The following is a 17,728-nucleotide window of genomic DNA, read 5'->3' as shown; positions in this document are numbered from 1 at the left end:
GAACCGAGATGCAGGCAATATACTTTTAGATCAGCTCCCCATCCCTCTCCGCCGCCCCCCGCCGTGGGTCGGGTAAGAGCCCCCGCCGCTCCGTTAGCCCGCTGCCGGGGGAGCAGCAGCGCCCGGTGCAGGCCCCGGCGCCGCGGGCTCCTCCGAGCCTTTTCTTCCGAGCATCCCTCTTTCTAACAGGCTGCTGTGAAACAAACCAAACAAACAAACAACAACAAAAAAAACCAAACAAAAACCACACACACACACACACACACAAACCCAAAAACAAAAACAAAACACCCACCCCACAACCTGTTCTGATATGAAACAGCAAATATGAAGAAGCCTTTTTGCTATTGTTGCTGTTGTTGTGGCCGTTGTAGTGGTGGTGGTGGTGGTGCTGGGTTTTTTGGTGGGTTTTGGTGGGTTTTTTTTCCACAGCCTGCTGTGCCACTACATGCACACTTCATGGCACTCAAGCATGAACTCTTATTTAGAGCAGGAAAAAATGCTCTCCGTGGTTCTTCTAGATTTACAGGCAGTGCCAGGGAGTGGGGGAGTGGAAGGGAATAGCCATCCTTCACCAGATCCCTTTATCTCTCAAAATACGGGGTGCCCACGGTCTCACGTCGATAAAGGAGCAGTTATATTGGGAAACGTGCATTTCTTCCATCATTTCAGATTTGAATCATGCTGCCACCCCCCACCCCACCCCCCCTTCGCCATCCCATTATCCAAGTTCTGCATTGATTACCGGGAGACTGAAAATCAGCGTATTGGAAGAAGCAGGCGTTTAGACGGAGGCACATATTTTAATTTAGAAAAGCTATACAGTGACTAAGTCCTCGTGAGTGTTCTCGAGGGAGCCTGGAGATTAAAATGTATTTAGCCCCCCCCAAAAAAATATCTTCATCCCAATCAAGGCATAACTGGTTTATACAAAGAATTTTATGATAAAAGGCAATAACACAATGTCATAAAAAAACTCTATAAAATTGTTAAAGAGCAGTTTGTTTGCATTTCTCCTGATTGATATGTAAATACAGTTTGAACTGTGTTTGCTCGGTCTCTAGTGCTTAATAAAGAGATGAATTCACCTTTCTGTGGAACAAGTAAACAGACTTTAAACTAAGCCGACATCAGACAAAGTGGAAACGAGTTTATTTAATCGAAACTAAATCTAGTTTAAGAAAGATAAGTCAGTGTACATAATAATCCATTACAGTAATTACACCCACCACCAAATATGTGTTTATGAGGTTGTCGAGACACAATAAAATTCATTTATTTCCCCCGAAGTCTATAATGAAAAGTCACTGGCTGGTTCTCTATCGAACATGCTAATTCCAATATTTTTTTTGGGGGGGGAATATAATATTTCTCGGCTGTTTTAATGCCTCTCAGTGCTCCTCACTTTTGAACGCTCCTGTGTTTGAAAGGATGCAAACATTAATTACATCTGAAGGGGAAATGTCGCCTTAACCACAGCACTTTCCCCTCGGTCTTGTATATTAACTCCCGGAGAAACTAACCCTAATTTAAAAAAATCCGTAGAGTTAACCTGCTCTCGCTCCCTCCGCGGGAGCTGGCAGCGCTGTGCCACGGGCCAGGAATTCCCAACACTTTCTTCTTTCAGCAGAAATAACAGCACTAAGCTCCAGACCTCCCCCCGCCCCCGCCCCCCAACCATGCTTAACATGATGATATAGATCTGAAACGAATATTCTGCGTAGAGAAAGGAAAAAAAACCCAGGAATATTTTGGGGGTTAGTTGAGAATGTCGCTGTATAAAGCGGGACATAATATAAAGACTGAAAGGTCTCGAAATTCCTGTTGACACACGTGATGTTCTCTAGTTAGAAATAACGGGGGGGGGGGGGGGGCCAGAAAGAATCCGATATTCTTTTTTTTTCTTCTGTCTATTTCCTTTTTTCTCCATCCAGACTAGCACTTGGTGTCCGAGTAACACCGACTATCTTGTATAAATAAAAGACTGGAGCTTTCGAAAGCTGCTACTTAAACTGGAAGTTGGGTATTTCCATCCCGGGCAAGCTGCTTTCTTTCTCTTCAAAAATATGAGCATTTCATAACACCTCTGTAATTCAGAGGTCTTTCAATGACTGCGATTCGCTTCCGTGGTGTAACTGAGGGGATCTGGAGAAAAAAACCGAAACCGAGCAGCAGATGTGAAGGAAAACACGCTACGAGGTCTTTTAGGACGGGGAGACTTCTTATTTTGTTGCGCTCACACAAGGGATGTCTGGGACCCGAAAGAGAGCGAATTACACGTATTTCGGGCTTGTCCGATACGAGCTGCTTAATTTGATATGATTTATATATTTACAGCAAAGTTAATACCTAACTGCCTTGCATTACCCATAATATTTACCTTCCTACCAATCGCCCCTCGGTGTCTCAGCCAGGCGCGCACCCCGCTCACCCACGCACCCACACGTGCGCGCACACGCACTTTCTCCTCATCTTCTTTACAAGCTTCCCAAATCGCTACACGCACGCACACACACACAAAAAAAACCCAAACAGAAACAAAACCAATCCGCCTTAAACTGAGACGCAGCCTGCAGCTACCCTCTCGCCTGGGTAATGAGGTGGACGTGTGCAGGAGAAATGCGTGGTCGTGTGTGTGCGTTGCTTGCCGGGGTGGATAGGTGTAGAAAATGAAATACAGTCTGATAAAGAAAGTTAATTCAAACTACATGTCGTACACAATAAACTATCTTTTTATTTTGATTATAAATAAGGTGACTGTACTTCCCTTAAAATACAAGTACATAGGAAAACCTGGTAGAAATTATTATCCTTTTTTTTTTTTTTTTACAAGGTATTAAAACTGGATGCTCTTTAAATCGGCCGCATGTTCTATACTGTCAGCAGGTTCTTCGTTAAATTGTTTCTAGTGGCGTTAGACTTTTACCTTCTTTCTCCTCCGTGCCTTTGGCATTTGAATTTCTACTCCCGGAATACTTTGCTTTCTCTAGCAAGAAGTCTCTGAGGTGCCCCCCGCCCCCCCAATAATCGGACTAATGAATTTGGACTCGATCCCTTCGCCATCGAGTTTGTGAATCCCACGCGTTTGCTCGTCACTTTTGCACGCTGAGGACTGATCCTGTACCCCGTTAACTCCCTGGCGCAGCTCCCCCCTGGGAACAGGCTCCGGGCCCTGGGAGGGGCAGGGGCCTTTCAGGGTTTGGCAGCATCCCGGGTTGTTTTTCCATCAAGGAAAAAGAAAAAAAAAAAAAAAAGATGGGGGAAGGGAGGGTCGGGAGGGGGAACCAAAGGGAAATAAAAAAAGAATATTCGTAATGTGTATAATTTATTAGAAGCTTCTTAGGAACTATATTTAAGCCAAATATCTACATAAGTTACAACAGGAAGAGGCGGCGGGCGCAAATAACAAACTGCCAGAGGATTTACGACGGGGCGATCAGTGTCCATAAAAAAGGTGGGGGTTGGTTTGGTTGATTGTATTTTTTTTCTTTTTCTTTTTACAACAAAATATACAGGCTACTAAAAACTATGGGTTTAGTCCAACTTTTGACAGCATTATACAGCTACAGGTTCACATCAAACGTAAGGAGGAAAATAAAAGCCAAGCCTTTGATGACTCCACGTCTCCATCCGCTGGCCCTGGCGGCGGGGCTGGGAGAGGAGACCGGGGGAGGGGGGAAGCTGCTTTTTGTGTCTGGGTGACGCGAATGCGTTTTTTGGGGGGAAAACCACCCCATCCCCCAAAATCTCTATATTTACATGCAAGTCCTAGACGCTGGCAAAGTGTACATCTGAAATCCAAGCCTTCGGACCATGCCTAACGATGGTCCCCTTTCTGCAGACTGCTCCGTGGTTATTAGTCAGAATTTTTTTTAACACCCCATACAACAACCTTGGGAAAAAAAGAAAAAAAAAGAAAAAAAAAAAAGACCCCAAACCATCAAGAGTAACAACAAAACCGAACAAAAAAAAGTCTCTCTCTCTCTCTCACAGGTCCTCAGAGAACCACTCAGTAAAACGGGGGCGGGGGGAAGGGGAGGCTTTGAAAAAGAAAGAAAAAAAAATAAAAACACTCAGTAGTTTGGATAGGACAGAGATTTGTGTGACTGGGAAAATCTGCCTTTTTTTTTTTTCTTTTTTTTTCCTTATTTTTTTTTCCTTTTGCTTTGTTTAATCCTTTCACCAGGTCCTACCGTATAGCAAGGTGGAGCAAGACATGGCAGTGCCATAGTCAGAAGTAGAAGAGTTTAGGTGAGACAAACTGGAGACTTGGCTCTGCAGAGAGGAAGGGCTGGCCGAGTGCTGTCCCATGTCTGGAGACTGCCCCGCACTGTTTGTCTGGTGGCTCTGATGCTGTCCGAGGCTGTTGCCATTGGTAGCCACTGTGATCGTTGTAGCTGCCTGCTGCTGATGGCTCTGGATAGCTGCTGTGGGTGTGTTGGAGCCTGCTTGGCAGGGCTTGCCATCCTTTACAAGCACTGGCACCGCCACCCTTCTGGGAGACTGCTGCTGCTGGCAAGAGCCGTTCTCCTGTTGCATCTGCTGCTGCGCAGCCTTGTCTTTGGCCTGGCGTTTCATCTTGTAGCGGTGGTTCTGGAACCAGATTTTGACCTGAGTCGGGGTGAGATGTATCATGCTGGCCAAATGTTCCCTCTCCGGGGCGGAGAGGTATTTCTGCTGCTTGAAACGTCTCTCCAGCTCGTAAACCTGGGCCTGGGAAAAAAGGACCCTCCGTTTCCTCCGCGGCGTGCTCTGGAGCGGGGCCATGCTCTTGCTCACGTCTCCCAGGGAGCCGAGGCTGCCCATGCCGCCCATGTTCATGCCCGAGGACGGCGCCATGAAGCGGGAGACTGCAAGGGAGAAGGCGGCACGGTTTAGGCGGCTCGGCTCGGCGCGGCTCGGCGCGGCGCGGCTCGGCTCGGCCCGGCCCGAGCGGGGCTCCGCGCTCCGGCGGCCCCCGCCGCCGCTCACCCCCGCCGGGGCCCCGCAGCCCCCCGGCAGCCCGGCCCCGGCCGGGGCCTCGGGGCGCCCCCGCTCCCGAACAACGACCCGCGTTTCCCCGGGGCGAGCGGCGGGGGCAGCGGGACCCCCTCCTCGCCCGGCCCGGCCCAGCCCCGGTGAATAAAGGCGACCGCTCGCCCCTCGCCCTGCCCGGGGGGCGACACCCCACCAAGCACCTGCTGTGACAGCGCGGCGGGAGCGGCCGGGGCCGGGGGCTCCGCCGGCGCCGGCCGGGGCGGACTCGCCCGCTCCCCCCCGCGTCCCCCGGGACGCGGCTCCCGCGGCTCCGGCTTCCCCCTCGCCCGCCCGGTGCCGGGCGGCGCGCAGGCGGACGGGCACCGCCGGCTCCCTCCCGGCCCCCCGGGCCGTGCCGCTCCCGCCCCGCTGGACGGCGAGCTCCGGGCTCCCGCTCCCCGCCACCGCCGGGCTTCCCACCCCTTCCCCCCGCAAAAGCAGCCCCGGGAGGCTGACATGAAACCAGCCGGGGGAGGAGGCACCGGGCACGATCCTCCGGCAGGAGGAGGAATTTGGGGGGGGGGGGGGCGGAGAGGAGGGGGGGACGGCTGGGATTTGGACCGACTTTTGCCCTGGCGCGGAGCCCCCGGCGCCCGTTGCCCGCGGTGCGGCGGGGCAGGAGCGCGGCCACCCCCCGCCGGCCACCCAGCCCCGGGCTGACTTACTTGAGGAGAAGCGGGGGTCCGGGTTGGTGCCGTACCATCCTGTCGCCGAAGCGCTGTTCCGCATGGTGTCCTGGTAAGGCGGGAGCTCGCTCATGTTGCCCAGGTTCCCATTGCAGTAGCCCCCCATCGTAGCATGGGAGAGCTGGGGGACCCCTGCCGCTGTCATATGGTAGGCGGCAGTCACTGTTCCGTTGTGGCCCATGGGGTGCTGCTGCATGGCCGGCTGAGAAACCTGAGACTGTCTGTAGGCTGACAAGGGAGCGCCCAAGTTACTGCCCTCCATGCCCACTTTCTTGTAGCTTTCCTCCAAAGGACTCAAGATGTCAGACACTGAGAAAGGAGTCGTATGCTTTGGGCTCATCGACATGATTCGGCGGCTGGGGAAAAAAAAAAAAAAAAAAAAAAAAGGAAGGGGAGGCAAATCTTTTTTTTTTTTTTTTTTTTTTGCCAAATATTCTGGTGTTGCCTTAACGCCGATCTTGTTGGATGTACACGTAACCGAGTGGACGAAGTCCGCCTTAATTGGATTGAGTGGAGGCTCAGGGCTGCCTTTCGTTTGTTTTAGCCAGACGCCAGGTTTTAGGCTGCCACCAGAGGCGGGGCATAGGCACTAAAGCAACAAGACAATAGAAGCCTACATCTTGCCCAAGATAATTAGCTTACATGCTGATGACAAGGTAAACACCTTTAAGTTTTACTTGTCAGGATTTTTTTTTTATGTCTTAAAAAAAAGAGAAAGAGAGAGTGGGAGAGAGAGAAAAGAGAGAGAGACCCCGTGAGCACAACTCCATTTTATTTTTCTCGGGGTGGCAATATCGTGGACGGGAAATGGAAGGCAAGGCGAAAAGACCCCCATTTGACTGGGTGAAAGGATTTAAAATCAGCTCCCGGGTGGCAAGGCTGTCAGCCCAGCCTTTGTGAGAGCCGGGGAGACGGGGCTGAATGCCGGTGAGCTAAAGGACCGAGTGCCCTTCTCCCCCACTAAGTTTGGTCTGGAAGGAGCCCGCCGCCGGGAGGGCAGCTCTCCGGAGGGCAGACGTTCGCGCTGGGCCACCGCTCCCAGCGCTCCGCCACTCCCCGCACCGGCTTGTCAGGTACGCCGGCCGGCCGGTGGCTGCACAGCGCTTGGGATTTAGCATCTCGGGAACCTCCTCTATGTCTGCTAAGACCCCCAGTGCGAGACCCCCAGTGCAAGGATGGTTTCTCTCCTAAACCCATAAGTTCCGTTCACCTAGGGATTTTTTTTTTTTTAAACTTCAGGGAGAGGTGGAAGATGCAAGTTTGCAAAAACACGCAGTAATTTAATTGCCTGGGGCGAGAAACTGCTGAAAAATAGGTTAGCGCAAAACGTCGCTCGTTATTCTCAAAGGCAAAGACTGTCACAGGCTCTCGTGGTCCCTCTGAACCCGAAGGTGCTTTCTAAGATTATTTATATAGCACGGGAGCTGGATGGAGAAGACCTCTCAGGTCATCTGCTACACCACCTTGCCAATGAATTCCCTGCAGTTTCGAATAAACGGCAATTTCTGACACTTTCGGATCCGTTCTCGAATCCGGTGTGAAAACAAAAGCAAGTCCATTCACAGCCCCACACGTACATGCAGCCAGCAGCTAATGTCACTCGGGTCTTTGAAGAAATCTCCCAAGTTGTCCAGTGTCTCCAAAGCTTATATTTCGGGGTGTTCCTGGGCGGAGGAGAGAAACCTCCCCTGAGTGTTTCACACCCCGGCCTACGGCCCTGGCAAACCCAATTTAATACAGCGATTACCTGAATATTAAGAAAATTACAGCGAAGGTACAGTTAACCTAGTGACTTTGAAGTGTCAAGTAACTATTTAGTAATTGCACTTGTAAATATGTTTGTGCTCGGCTGCTTCGTGCTTAAAAATGCAAAAGTGCACTTGCTACCCGGGAATAACTAAATATCTTTGTCTAAAGTGGCAGCATAAATAGCCGGTCGCTTTGTGACTGTGCTTGATATTAGTACATAAGGATCATTTTGCTTCAATTGGGAGGCTCTCATTCACTAGGCAAGAAACCGTTTAGGAGAAAGTAGGTTCCCGTATGAGAGTTAACATCCTTCAAGTGTAAGCCTCAGCCTTGATTACACTTTAGAGCTCTGCAAGAGGTGAGCTTTTCCACACAAATATAATCGGGGGAACTTTCCTTCAATCAGGCCTCCAGCTCTCCTACATCATCTCAGCTGTCTCTTTCGGCACCAGCTCCCTCAAGGCTGAATACCCCGAAGTGGGCTTGTTGTGAGTCTGCTGGGTCACCAAAGGCAGGGAAGGGCGACTTTGGGCTAGAAAGGCGGCTGCTTTTCCTCTTTTCTTTCCTCTTTTCTTTCCAGATCTTTAGATCTTGTCTTTCCGGATCCCTGGAACATTTTCTCCCCCCCCCCCCCGCCCCCCTTCTCCCCCCTTTCTGCGCGTGATTTCAGTACGGTCTTTGGTTTTGTTCCTACAGAGAGAGACACTCGACCTTGCCTTGGTGGTTTGTTTTTTTATTCCCCCCCCCCCCCCCCCGATTTCTCAGGCACATCAGCTCCGTGCCTGGTTTATTAGCCTTAAAAAGGAGGGGGTGGATGGAGGGGAAAAAAAACCCCAGAACCCCACAGGATCCACCAAAATGACGCTGCGGTCGGCTCAAATCAAATCAGAGACGAACGACAGCGAGTGACCGCGCAATATGTGGGGCAGGAGCAGCGACTCTGTTTCTCCCCAGGGAGTGCGAGGCGGGGCAGCTGGGGAGGCCCCGGCCCCGGTCCCGGCCCCGGCCCCGGCCCCGGCGGGGAGCGGGGGCGGCCGAGGCGCCCCGCCGCCCGGCCCGCGCCTTCCCGGGGCCGCAGCCAGAACGACCCCTTTCACCGCCGGCTGCTGCTGGGTGAGCTTATTTATCCTCCTGCTCTATCGAGCGCAGGTTAAATCGCCTCCGAAACATGGCTCAATTAGGTTAACCCGAGCGAGTCCAGCCTTGACTCTGCGTGGGGTCTCGTAAAGGGAAGTTAAGGCGAGAGCCCATCGTTGCCCCTTCGCTGGGGAGCGGGCTGAAACTCTCTTCGGAGGTCTGACCGCTAATTTAGAAATACACCGAGGCGCGTGGAGGCACGGCTACGCCCCGCGAGGTGCCGACAGCACTTTTTAGCCCCGCTAGATCGACCTAGTGAAAAGGACGCGGGTCAGCCTCTGCTCCTCCTTTCCCGCTCCACATCAGCTATAGCGGGGCGAGTCGAACTGCGGACGAGTGGCGAGAAAGCTTCTTCGCTCCTGCCCTGTCCCGCCCGCTCACCCTTTTCTTTCAAACCCTCTACCCAAGTTTCGTCTGCCAGAGCTGGCTCCCCGCGGCCCCCGGGGAGGGTGGCCGCCCCGTCAGGGTCCTGCCTAGGCTGCCTCTAGTGATGTGTTCGTTTACCTGGTGATGCTGCTTAGTAAAACGCTCGAGTTAGAAAGAAATGCTAAGGAGGAGAGCAGGGAAGATGAGATGCGTTTTGCCTGGTGGAAGCATTTTCATGAGAAAGGCACGGTCTTCACCCCGTGTTTGCAGAATGCGGCTACACGGACGTCCCTTCAATAGCTTCTGACCCCACACAATCCGTTTGATAACACTCGAGAGGTGGAAGAATGGGAGACTTTGTCAATCAAATGGTGCCAATCCCAATGGAAACGGTGCCACCAAGATCGCAGCGCGTTTCCTCATCAACTGGATTGCGGGGGCTGGGAACTCAAGGATCAGCTTTTGAAAGTGCGCACAGGGCTCTCCAAAGACAACAATGTCTTTTTTATACGAGCTACTGTGCCTCCCCAAGGGGAATCAAATGTGCTCGGCCAGCCCGAGCCGCCAAAGGGCTACAGCCCTGCCTTGCCACCCATTTCGCCGGGAAGGAGCCGGGGGCGGGGGGGGGGCGCTTCTGCCCGGGCCGGCGCCTAACTCGGCTCCTTGTCCCAAATGGCTTTTCCCCTCCTTTAGGCTCTTGCAGCTCCCGCGGTGGCTCCGCGCCGTTCCTCCGCAAACGGAGCCCACGCAGGAGCGCGGCCCCGCTTCAGCGCTGGGCTTAAGCATGTGCTCAGGGGCGAGCGGCCGGCGGGGCTGGCTGGAACCCTCGGGGCACCTGGGCTCGGAGGGGAGGGCGACCCGCAGGCAAAACGCTTTCCCACCAAGAGAGACGCTTTCGAGGCGTAACTTCTTGGTACAAAGGCATGAGGTGCCCCGTGCTCCCCCTGGGCCTGTTCGCGGGTGCGTGCCTGGCAGCCCCCAGCCACCGGCACACGAAGCACCCCTGTCCGGCCCTGCCGCCCTCGCTCCCAGCGCCGAGGGGGCGGCCCTGCCCGCGGCCCTGCCCGCAGCCTGCCCTGCCGCGGGAGTGGGGCTCGGCGGGCTCTGCGGCGGGGCCGGCTGCTTCGAGAGAAGCCCGAGTTAAAGGGCTCAAGAGCAGAGCTGGGACAGACCGGTCCCTCTTTCCTGGTCAGCACCACAAGCCCAAACTATCCACGGAGAGCTTTAAATTGCCCTTCCAAAGCCCTGCGCCTGGAAAAGGGAAGAGATACCCCGCACCGCCGAGGCGGCTTGCTGCAACTCTCCCTCCTCGACTCGGCGAGCCCATCGAAACTTCACCACCGGTTTCCTGTGCACGTCGGTGTAATACACCCCTTGTCCTCCTAGCCCCCCCAAATGGAAGATGTGCCCGGCACACTGTGCCCGGAGCCCACGCCGGGAGGGAGGGAGGGAGAGGAGCGGAGGTTTCCGCAGTGACCGAGTAGGGCGGACCTGTGTCCCTGTCACCGCCGGCCGCGGGCAGGGCGCAGGGACCGCTCCCTGCCTGGGCAGCACATGCTTGGGCGTGTAAAGCAGGAGTCCTACCCAGGCACGCTTCCTGCGAGCGCTCCCTAAGCACAGAGGGGGGGGAGTCGGGAAACTCTTGCCGTGGCTCCTGGGGTCCATTCCCCGCTGTGGGAAAGCCCCCCTGCCCTGGTTACCTGGTTGGGTGGGAGAAACCCCGCGGTACGCCGGTGGAAATCTCTTCCCCTGGCGTGGGAATCTAAGAAAACAAGCGAAACCACCAAAGGCTAACGCGAAGATCCTCACCCCTCCGCAGCGCACGCACAGTTGCTCCTCCAGCTGCCCAGGGCGTGGAGCATCTCGCACTGGGGGCTCCTCGGGGCCCCTTCGCCGCCGGTGCCGGGCGGCCCCGCTCGCAAGGCTCGGTGCGAGGGCAAGCGCTGCCTCCTCGCAGCTCTTTTCCCTCCTTCCCCAGTTCCTGGCGGACGGCTGAGCCCTCCTGCCCTAATCCTCCGACACCCCCCCACCGCCCCCCCCCTCCGCGTCTTTTTCCTTTGCCGGGCCGTTCCCGGCCGAGAGGGCCAGGGTGGGGCCAGGTACGGGGTGCCAGGGCAGGGCTCCCGGAGCCGCCGTGCCAGGGCGGGGGCGGCCGGCCCCCGGTGCACGCCTCGGCCAGGCGGCCACACCGCGTCCCTCCGCGGCTGTCCCGCCTGGGGCCCCGGGGGAAAGGGCTCTTTGGAGGCATGGAAGCCCTGGTAGCCTGGGGGGGGGGGGGGGGGGGGATAGCAGCAGCGCTCGCGCCGATGTATGAGCTGTTGTTGTTTGACCGCCTCATCCTGGCACCGTTATTATCAGCAATTAATAGAATGTCCCCCACACCTGGCTTCCCGAAGGTCAGTAGACTGTCAGCTCCGCAACACTGCTGGTACGCGCAGACAAGACTTATCGTTGCCCCGATGCATCTTTAATACACCCCAGCCAGAGCTGATTCCTGTGGAGATCTCTGGAAGGGGGTTGTTGAGACAATTTTCAAAAAGTTGTTCTACAGAGATAGTTAAAAATATAGGCATGGATTATATAGATATAAACATGCACGTAAATAGTGTTTATCGGTACATACCTACAAACAGAATCCTGCCGGGATGGATCTATTTAACTGTTTTTAGATATAACCATCGGTATATTGCATTAGATGGCTTAGGAGTTACGTGCTTTTGTATGTATACCCAGACATGCCTGCCCACACATACACACAGGTGTGTGGGGTGCATACCTCTGGCAGCGGGTATGCATGAGTGTATATTTACGCATACATTCACAGTCCTCAACCCTGTCGTCTCTAAGTGTTTCAAAAAGGATCTCAGCTTTTAAGTGGGTCACCTCGCCGCCCTCCCCTTCCCTCGCCCTCCCCGTGGGCTCCGCCAGGGCCCGGGGCGGCTCCTGCCCTGGCAGCGGTGCCGCCAGGCCTGCGGCCCCGCCGGCGCCGGGGAGAGGGGCTCTCGGCTCCCGGGTGGGACTGGACGCGGAGCCGACGGACACGCGTGTGCCCGTGGGTGCTGAGCGGCGGGGCGGGCTGGGAGCCGGATTTAGGGGAGCCCTTTTCAGCGGCCGGTTTCAGCGCGGCTGGCGGGAGCGGGCGGGGAGGGGGCGCGTCGCCCACTGCCCCCCTGGTTTGGTCTCGAAGCCCCCCCCGGCCCCCCGTTGCCCCCGGGGCTGCCCCGTCGAGGGCGCTGGGGCAGCTGCTGGCTCCGCGCCCTCCCGCGCCCTCGGGGCTGCGCGGCCGGCGCACGGCGGCGGCCCGGCCCGGGGACCCCGCGGAGCTGGCGGCCGGGCCCGGGGGCGCTCCCCCGCGCCCGCCGGGAGTACGTGCGCTGGCGGGAAGGCGACCTTTCCCCCTCGACCTTTCCCTGGGGGTAACCAAAGCTCCCTTTTATTTTCAATGTCACTTCGGAGTTTGCCTTTTGTTCCCCGCTACCTCTCGCTTCCAGGGATACGGGCGGCTCCCCGCTGGCTCGGGGAGGGGCGAGCGGTTGCAAAGATATCTCATTTAAAAACGACAATGGAGCCCTTTCGACCAGCCCGGGTGGTGCCCGAGCTTTATTTTCGGGCTGGGGGGAAGGGAGTTGTTTGCTTTGCTTTTGTTTTCACAGCAAAACTCGAGGGCAAGTTACAGGAGGGCTGCGAGGAGCCCCGGCCCTTCCTCATCGCCCCAAGGTACCGGCCAGGGCCACCCGGCCGAAGGGCGGCCCACCCGCGCCATGCCCGCGGCGGCCCGGGAACCCACGCAAACTGCGCGGCTCCAGGCGGACCTGTGCGCAGCGGCCCGGGAACCCGCGCAAACTGCGCGGCTCCAGGCGGACCTGTGCGCAGCGGCCCTCTCGTCACTGCCGGCGGGGCGACCGAGTGCTCCCGTCATCGCCCCCAAATCCTGCTCCGCCTCCCCGCTGCTCCCCGGTCTGCGGCTTGGTCTGAGTTTCCCCGGGGGACTGAGTTCGGGAGGAAGCTGCCGCTGCCCCCTTGCGCCCCTGGCTTTTTTCCCCCGGCGAGGGCAGTCGCTGCGAGGTGGGGCGCTGCGTTTGCGCTCCCGGGCCGGGGCTCCAGCCGCCAGCCGTGCCCGGGCGGGGACGCGGCGGGGCCAGAGCCCCGCGGGCCCTCGGGGCCGAGGCGACCCACAGCAGCCTCCGCTGGCCGCCGGGGGAAGTGCAGCGCCGGGCCCGGGCCGCGGGGGGCTGGAGCTCCCCTGGCCCTGCCGACCTCCTGCTGCTGCTGCTGCTGCTGTTGAAACTTCGCCCCAACCAGGGCAAAACCAAATCAGTGCGGAAACAGAATGGGACTTTGCTCAGTCGTCCTCGTAGGAGAGCGGTGCAATTACGTGGGTATTCGTCCCTCTTCACTGTGCGTTGCTCCGGATCTAGAGGGAAGGGTAAGCTAACCCTTTTAATGTTGCTGCAGCTCCTCCTTGACACCTTCCCATAGACCTAGCTCGGTCTCCGAGCAGCATTCTTCCCCCTCTCTGGGAAAGTACCTGCAATTCACCTGTTCCTGGATCAAGAGGAGCTGTTTAATAATTTGTGCCCGCTCCAAGTGTTCGCTTTTGAGCAGCACAGTCAGTTTCAAATTGTGCTCTTGACAGTTCATGGTTACATACACAAAAGGTTCTCACTCAAAAACTGCCGTTTGGGAGTGACTCTGCCTCATCCCTATCTGCTTCCTACCCCCTGAGCCTGCAGCTCATGAGTACATCCCGTGAGGGCTGAGCCAGCTCAGTCCCTCCCTCGGCAGGGGCAGCCTGCTTGCCCCATGCTCTTCTCTGAATGTGGGGAGTGAATCTGCTGAGCCATCGGGGGCTGAAGTCCTCAGAGGAAGAGCTGAGCTGAGTCAGTGAGCTGGCCTGGTAGGGCCAGACTGACCCAACTTCCCACTGTGGGTGGCAGGTGGATTTGTTTATTTCTCACGTGAGCCTTAAAAGCAACATTTCCCCCGAGTCTTAAAAAAAAATATAATCACGATTCACTCTGCCTTGATTTTCTTCTGTTCCTTTCCTGGGGGAGAGGACAGAGAGGTTTCCTAGGCAAAGAGGACCATTTCAGAAGCCCAAGGGCAATTCTAGGGATGTTTCAGAAGTCTCCTTTTCACTTCATGGGAACCAGAGTCTCTGGGAAGATCATGCCCTCAGTCTGGCTAGTACAACTGGTAGGTCTAGTTAAAAGCTGACGTAAAAAGCTACAGCACAAAGGAAGCCATTTGTAGGGAAACTCAACAATGAACTTTATTGGTCCTGCTACCAAACCCACTAACAAAGCTATACACTCTGCAGCATTGTTTCCAGGCCTGGGTTTTGTTAACCAGCTACTGACATATATATGGCCCAGGGCGCTGATGTAACAGGTGCATTCCTCTTGCCAGGAAAGGGTTCAGTTCAGCTACCAGTTTCAGCTAGTTCAGTTTCTAGGTACCACTCTTTCAAGGGTTTCCTGCTGTAAATAGGGTCTCAAAAGTTCATTGTACAGTGGGACGTATGCATGGCATACATGGCAGGGAAGCCCTGCCCAGGCCATGAGACCTGCGTGCCACAGAAGGAGTTTGACTACTCTGACAACAGCTCTCGTCGCCTCTAAGGTGATGGGTCAGGCATCCTGGAGGCCAGATCAGGCTCCACCAGCTGGACTACACTGCAATACTGTATCTTTCAAAGAGTGCTGTAAAACCAGCGTGTGCAGCTTGCTCACACCAGCACCGATGGCACCTGTATTGCCATAGACAGCTATGGAAGCAGAGTCCCTCTATTTTATGTAAGAAATGGAGATGGGGGTTAGCAAATTAGTATTGTTTGCAAGACTGAATTACTACTGAGTGCTTTTCTGCTACTGCATGTACCCCATATCCTTGCTCAAACACTGGCATTTTCACTCTCTGACATTCACTCTGCCAAATGTGTTTGTTTATATGAGCTGCGCAGTGCGAAGTATGGGATTTGCCAGGATGTTTTTCTGGCCAAGGAAGGTGAAGCAAAGGGTTTATCAAAATGCTTCACCTTTTCCTTCTCCCAAGAAGAACCGGTAACCTGGCAAAGAAAGGACCCAGTTGGAAAGGCACTTTTCACCCAATCCTGCGGCTGTGTGAAGAACAGAGCTGCTTCTAAATGAATTGGTCTTATTGTAATCAGCTGATGTCCACATCTTCCTCTGTTGCCCCCAACAGTAATCTGTCTTCCCTTTGGACATGTTATTGATCCATTGAGCAGGATTCTTTGGCTCCCTTATTTCTAGGCGATGGGTAGCAGGGTTCCACTTGCAACTGAGTGCTGACCAAAATGTTTCACAGATATAACAAAAGATGGGTTCAGCCTTGCTGAGTTGATCAGCAAGAAGGAAAGAATGAATTTCAGCTTGAGGTTCAGTTGGGTTGAAGGACTGAAAGTTGGAAAACAAAAGCAAAGCCTATTTGTATTGTAACCTAAAAGGTACAGCCAAGAAGTTTCCGAAGGTCCAGAAGTACTTTACCTTTGAATTAGAACAGCACTTTCTATTCAAATAAAAATCCTAAAACATGTGCTAAAACCAGTCCTTGCTAGCAGCCCTATTTTCTGTTTCCCCAGACATTAGTCATTATTAGCATTCTAGCACAGAAGAGTCTCCATGTAGCAGGACTATCTTCTAAATTACTTTGGATGATAGACATAATGAAGTTAAAAATTTCACTCATCTTTGCCCTGTCATAAATGAAAGCACATATTATACTCATTCAAAAAATAGCTAACCATAGAGTTAAGTTCAAGTTACATTTTCAGTGTATAAATGTTTATGCTGAAAAAGCCTGGATACTTTCTTGGAAGTAGTTTAATGATGTAAAATAGTCCATTAATGGATTTTGACTACTGTGCAGTTTTTAAAATAATGTCCCTTATAATTAGTTGTTTCATCATTCCTTTATGTGCCTTGCTTATTTCAAATTCCAGGGAAAGAAGACTGCTAAGCTGGTATAATGAGATAATATCCTTTACTGGCATAGGTAAGGCTATGAGATGGATTGCTACCCACATTGGTAATTATACATGCTCCTTTTCCACAACTGGAACCAGAATGAATACTCTACAGCATTTTACTGTGTCTGAATAACATTAACTGAAAAAAACCCCAAGTAAGTAACTTGTTTACGTATTTGTATTGGAGGAAGCAACCTGAGTTGGCTGTCCTTAAGTCTGTGGAGTCAAACTCATTCAGTGAGCACTTAACACAGGACTAAGGAAGAAAGCCATTTTGCCATCTGCATACAATGCTTGCTGTGCCAGCTCTGCCACCCCATAGGGGTGCCAGCTTCAGGTTCTACATGCCCTGGGAAGTTGCCAGAACACAGGGAGAGCATCACAGGTTTGTCTAGTTGAGAGACACAAGCTTTATAGGTGAATAAACTCCACACTTCCATCCCATCTTCTCTGTAGGATCTCAAACCACTGTGAATATTAATGGTCTTAGGGTGAGAGAAGGAAGCATTTTGTGCTTATTTTGAGATGGCATAAGAGGCAAAGATTTAGCTCACGGTCATAGGGGAAATAGGTGGGTCCAACGCCATCAGTGTGCCCTTCTAGAAACCTGTTTTGACTAATGAATGGAGGTAAATCCACCGACTGCCTGTCTGGCCGCACTGACCTCTCTGGCAGCACAGCTAGCACAGTTTGCTGTCGAGGCCGAGGCAGGATTTCTGCTAAAAAGTACACGCACAGTCAAAGCAGCTGGATGCTGCAGACAAACGAAGGCCCCAGTGGTCTCTGTGCCTGCGCTGGGTACAGAGCAGCTAAAAAACAGGTCGAGAGGAAAAACACCGGGGTGACCGAGCAGCTCCACAGTCCCTCCTTTCGGGGCTGCAAACAGGGCTGCAGGCTGTGCCTCAGGAGTGCATACGCTCTGCCATCGCCTGCAGGCAGGGGTCCGTCCTGCCACTTTGCCACCTGTGGCCCAGGACTCCCCCAGAGTGAGAAATAAGGATTGCATTTAAATTCAGTGGGAAGAGTCTCTAGTACTTAAAGCCTTTAAAGCTTGCACTGCAAAACCTATCAGAGAGTACTTGCTTTTCATTATTGCATTTTGGTGCTTTTTCAGTAAAAAAGCTTTGTCCTGAATGCAGCCTGGAAACATCAAATGGAAATACATATTACATGAAGCAGGGGTTTCCAAACAGATCTTGCTTTGGGTACTGCTTGCTGCAGCAACGCTTGCTGCTGGCAGGGATGGCAGCTGGAGCTCTTGGTGTCAGCTGTGGCCAGGGCTCCTGGCAGCGATGGTGGCTGCCAGCACTTTGTACCAGCACTGCGCCTCTGCCCATCCCACCTCCAGCTCCCCAGCCCCACGTCAACCCTCTCCCAGCACTAGGATGCCAATCGTAAGCTTCCTAATCTTTCCCCAGCCACACTGCCTTTTTTTTCCTCCTCTTCCTCCTGTCCCACTTTCAGCAGCTGACCAGCACTAGCAGTGTACTGGCAAGAGCTGGCTTTGGTGGCAGAGGCTGTGGGACAGCTTGCCTACAGGTACCAGCCTCACAGCTGAGCCCCTTTCTACGTAACACAGAGCAGCTTGAGTACCAGCAGAGCTATGCAGGCTGTAGGACCTTCATGCCTAGGAAAATTGTGAATTACAGTGAGCAACCACTTTGGAAAAAAGAAAAAAGGTCTGAAATCTTTGTACCTCTGTGAAATTTTGGTTTCTGTAGAAACTGTTCAGTGGATTTTGGATGCTCAGCTCTCCATGCCCTGTTCCTTGTAAGGCATAATGCTT

At 53.9% G+C, this 17,728-nt stretch overlaps 1 protein-coding gene across 1 annotated transcript; it reads right to left on the bottom strand.

Moving 5' to 3' along the window:
- Positions 1-2,631: 2,631 nt before the first annotated feature.
- Positions 2,632-6,058, bottom strand: NKX2-1 (NK2 homeobox 1). The gene is made up of 2 exons (XM_075031098.1): positions 5,682-6,058; positions 2,632-4,850 (listed from the first exon to the last, which is right to left on the bottom strand). The coding sequence occupies exons 1-2, from the start codon at positions 6,046-6,048 to the stop codon at positions 4,180-4,182; spliced, it is 1,038 nt and encodes a 345-aa protein (XP_074887199.1). The 5' UTR covers positions 6,049-6,058; the 3' UTR covers positions 2,632-4,179.
- Positions 6,059-17,728: the final 11,670 nt, after the last annotated feature.

This window comes from Buteo buteo, chromosome 6 (genome assembly GCF_964188355.1).
Source record: "Buteo buteo chromosome 6, bButBut1.hap1.1, whole genome shotgun sequence".
Taxonomy (NCBI): Eukaryota; Metazoa; Chordata; class Aves; order Accipitriformes; family Accipitridae; genus Buteo; species Buteo buteo.
Note: the sequence above shows the minus strand (reverse complement) of the source record. Positions and strands in the feature narration are given on the sequence as shown.

What these genes read in the sequence shown, in the direction of transcription:
- NKX2-1 (XM_075031098.1), bottom strand. Translation starts at nt 6,048, where the DNA reads ATGTCGATGAGCCCAAAGCATACGACTCCTTTCTCAGTGTCTGACATC. An exon ending in GGACCCCCGCTTCTCCTCAA is followed by an intron (nt 4,851 to 5,681) that starts GTAAGTCAGCCC and finishes TCTCCCTTGCAG; the next exon opens with TCTCCCGCTTCATGGCGCCG.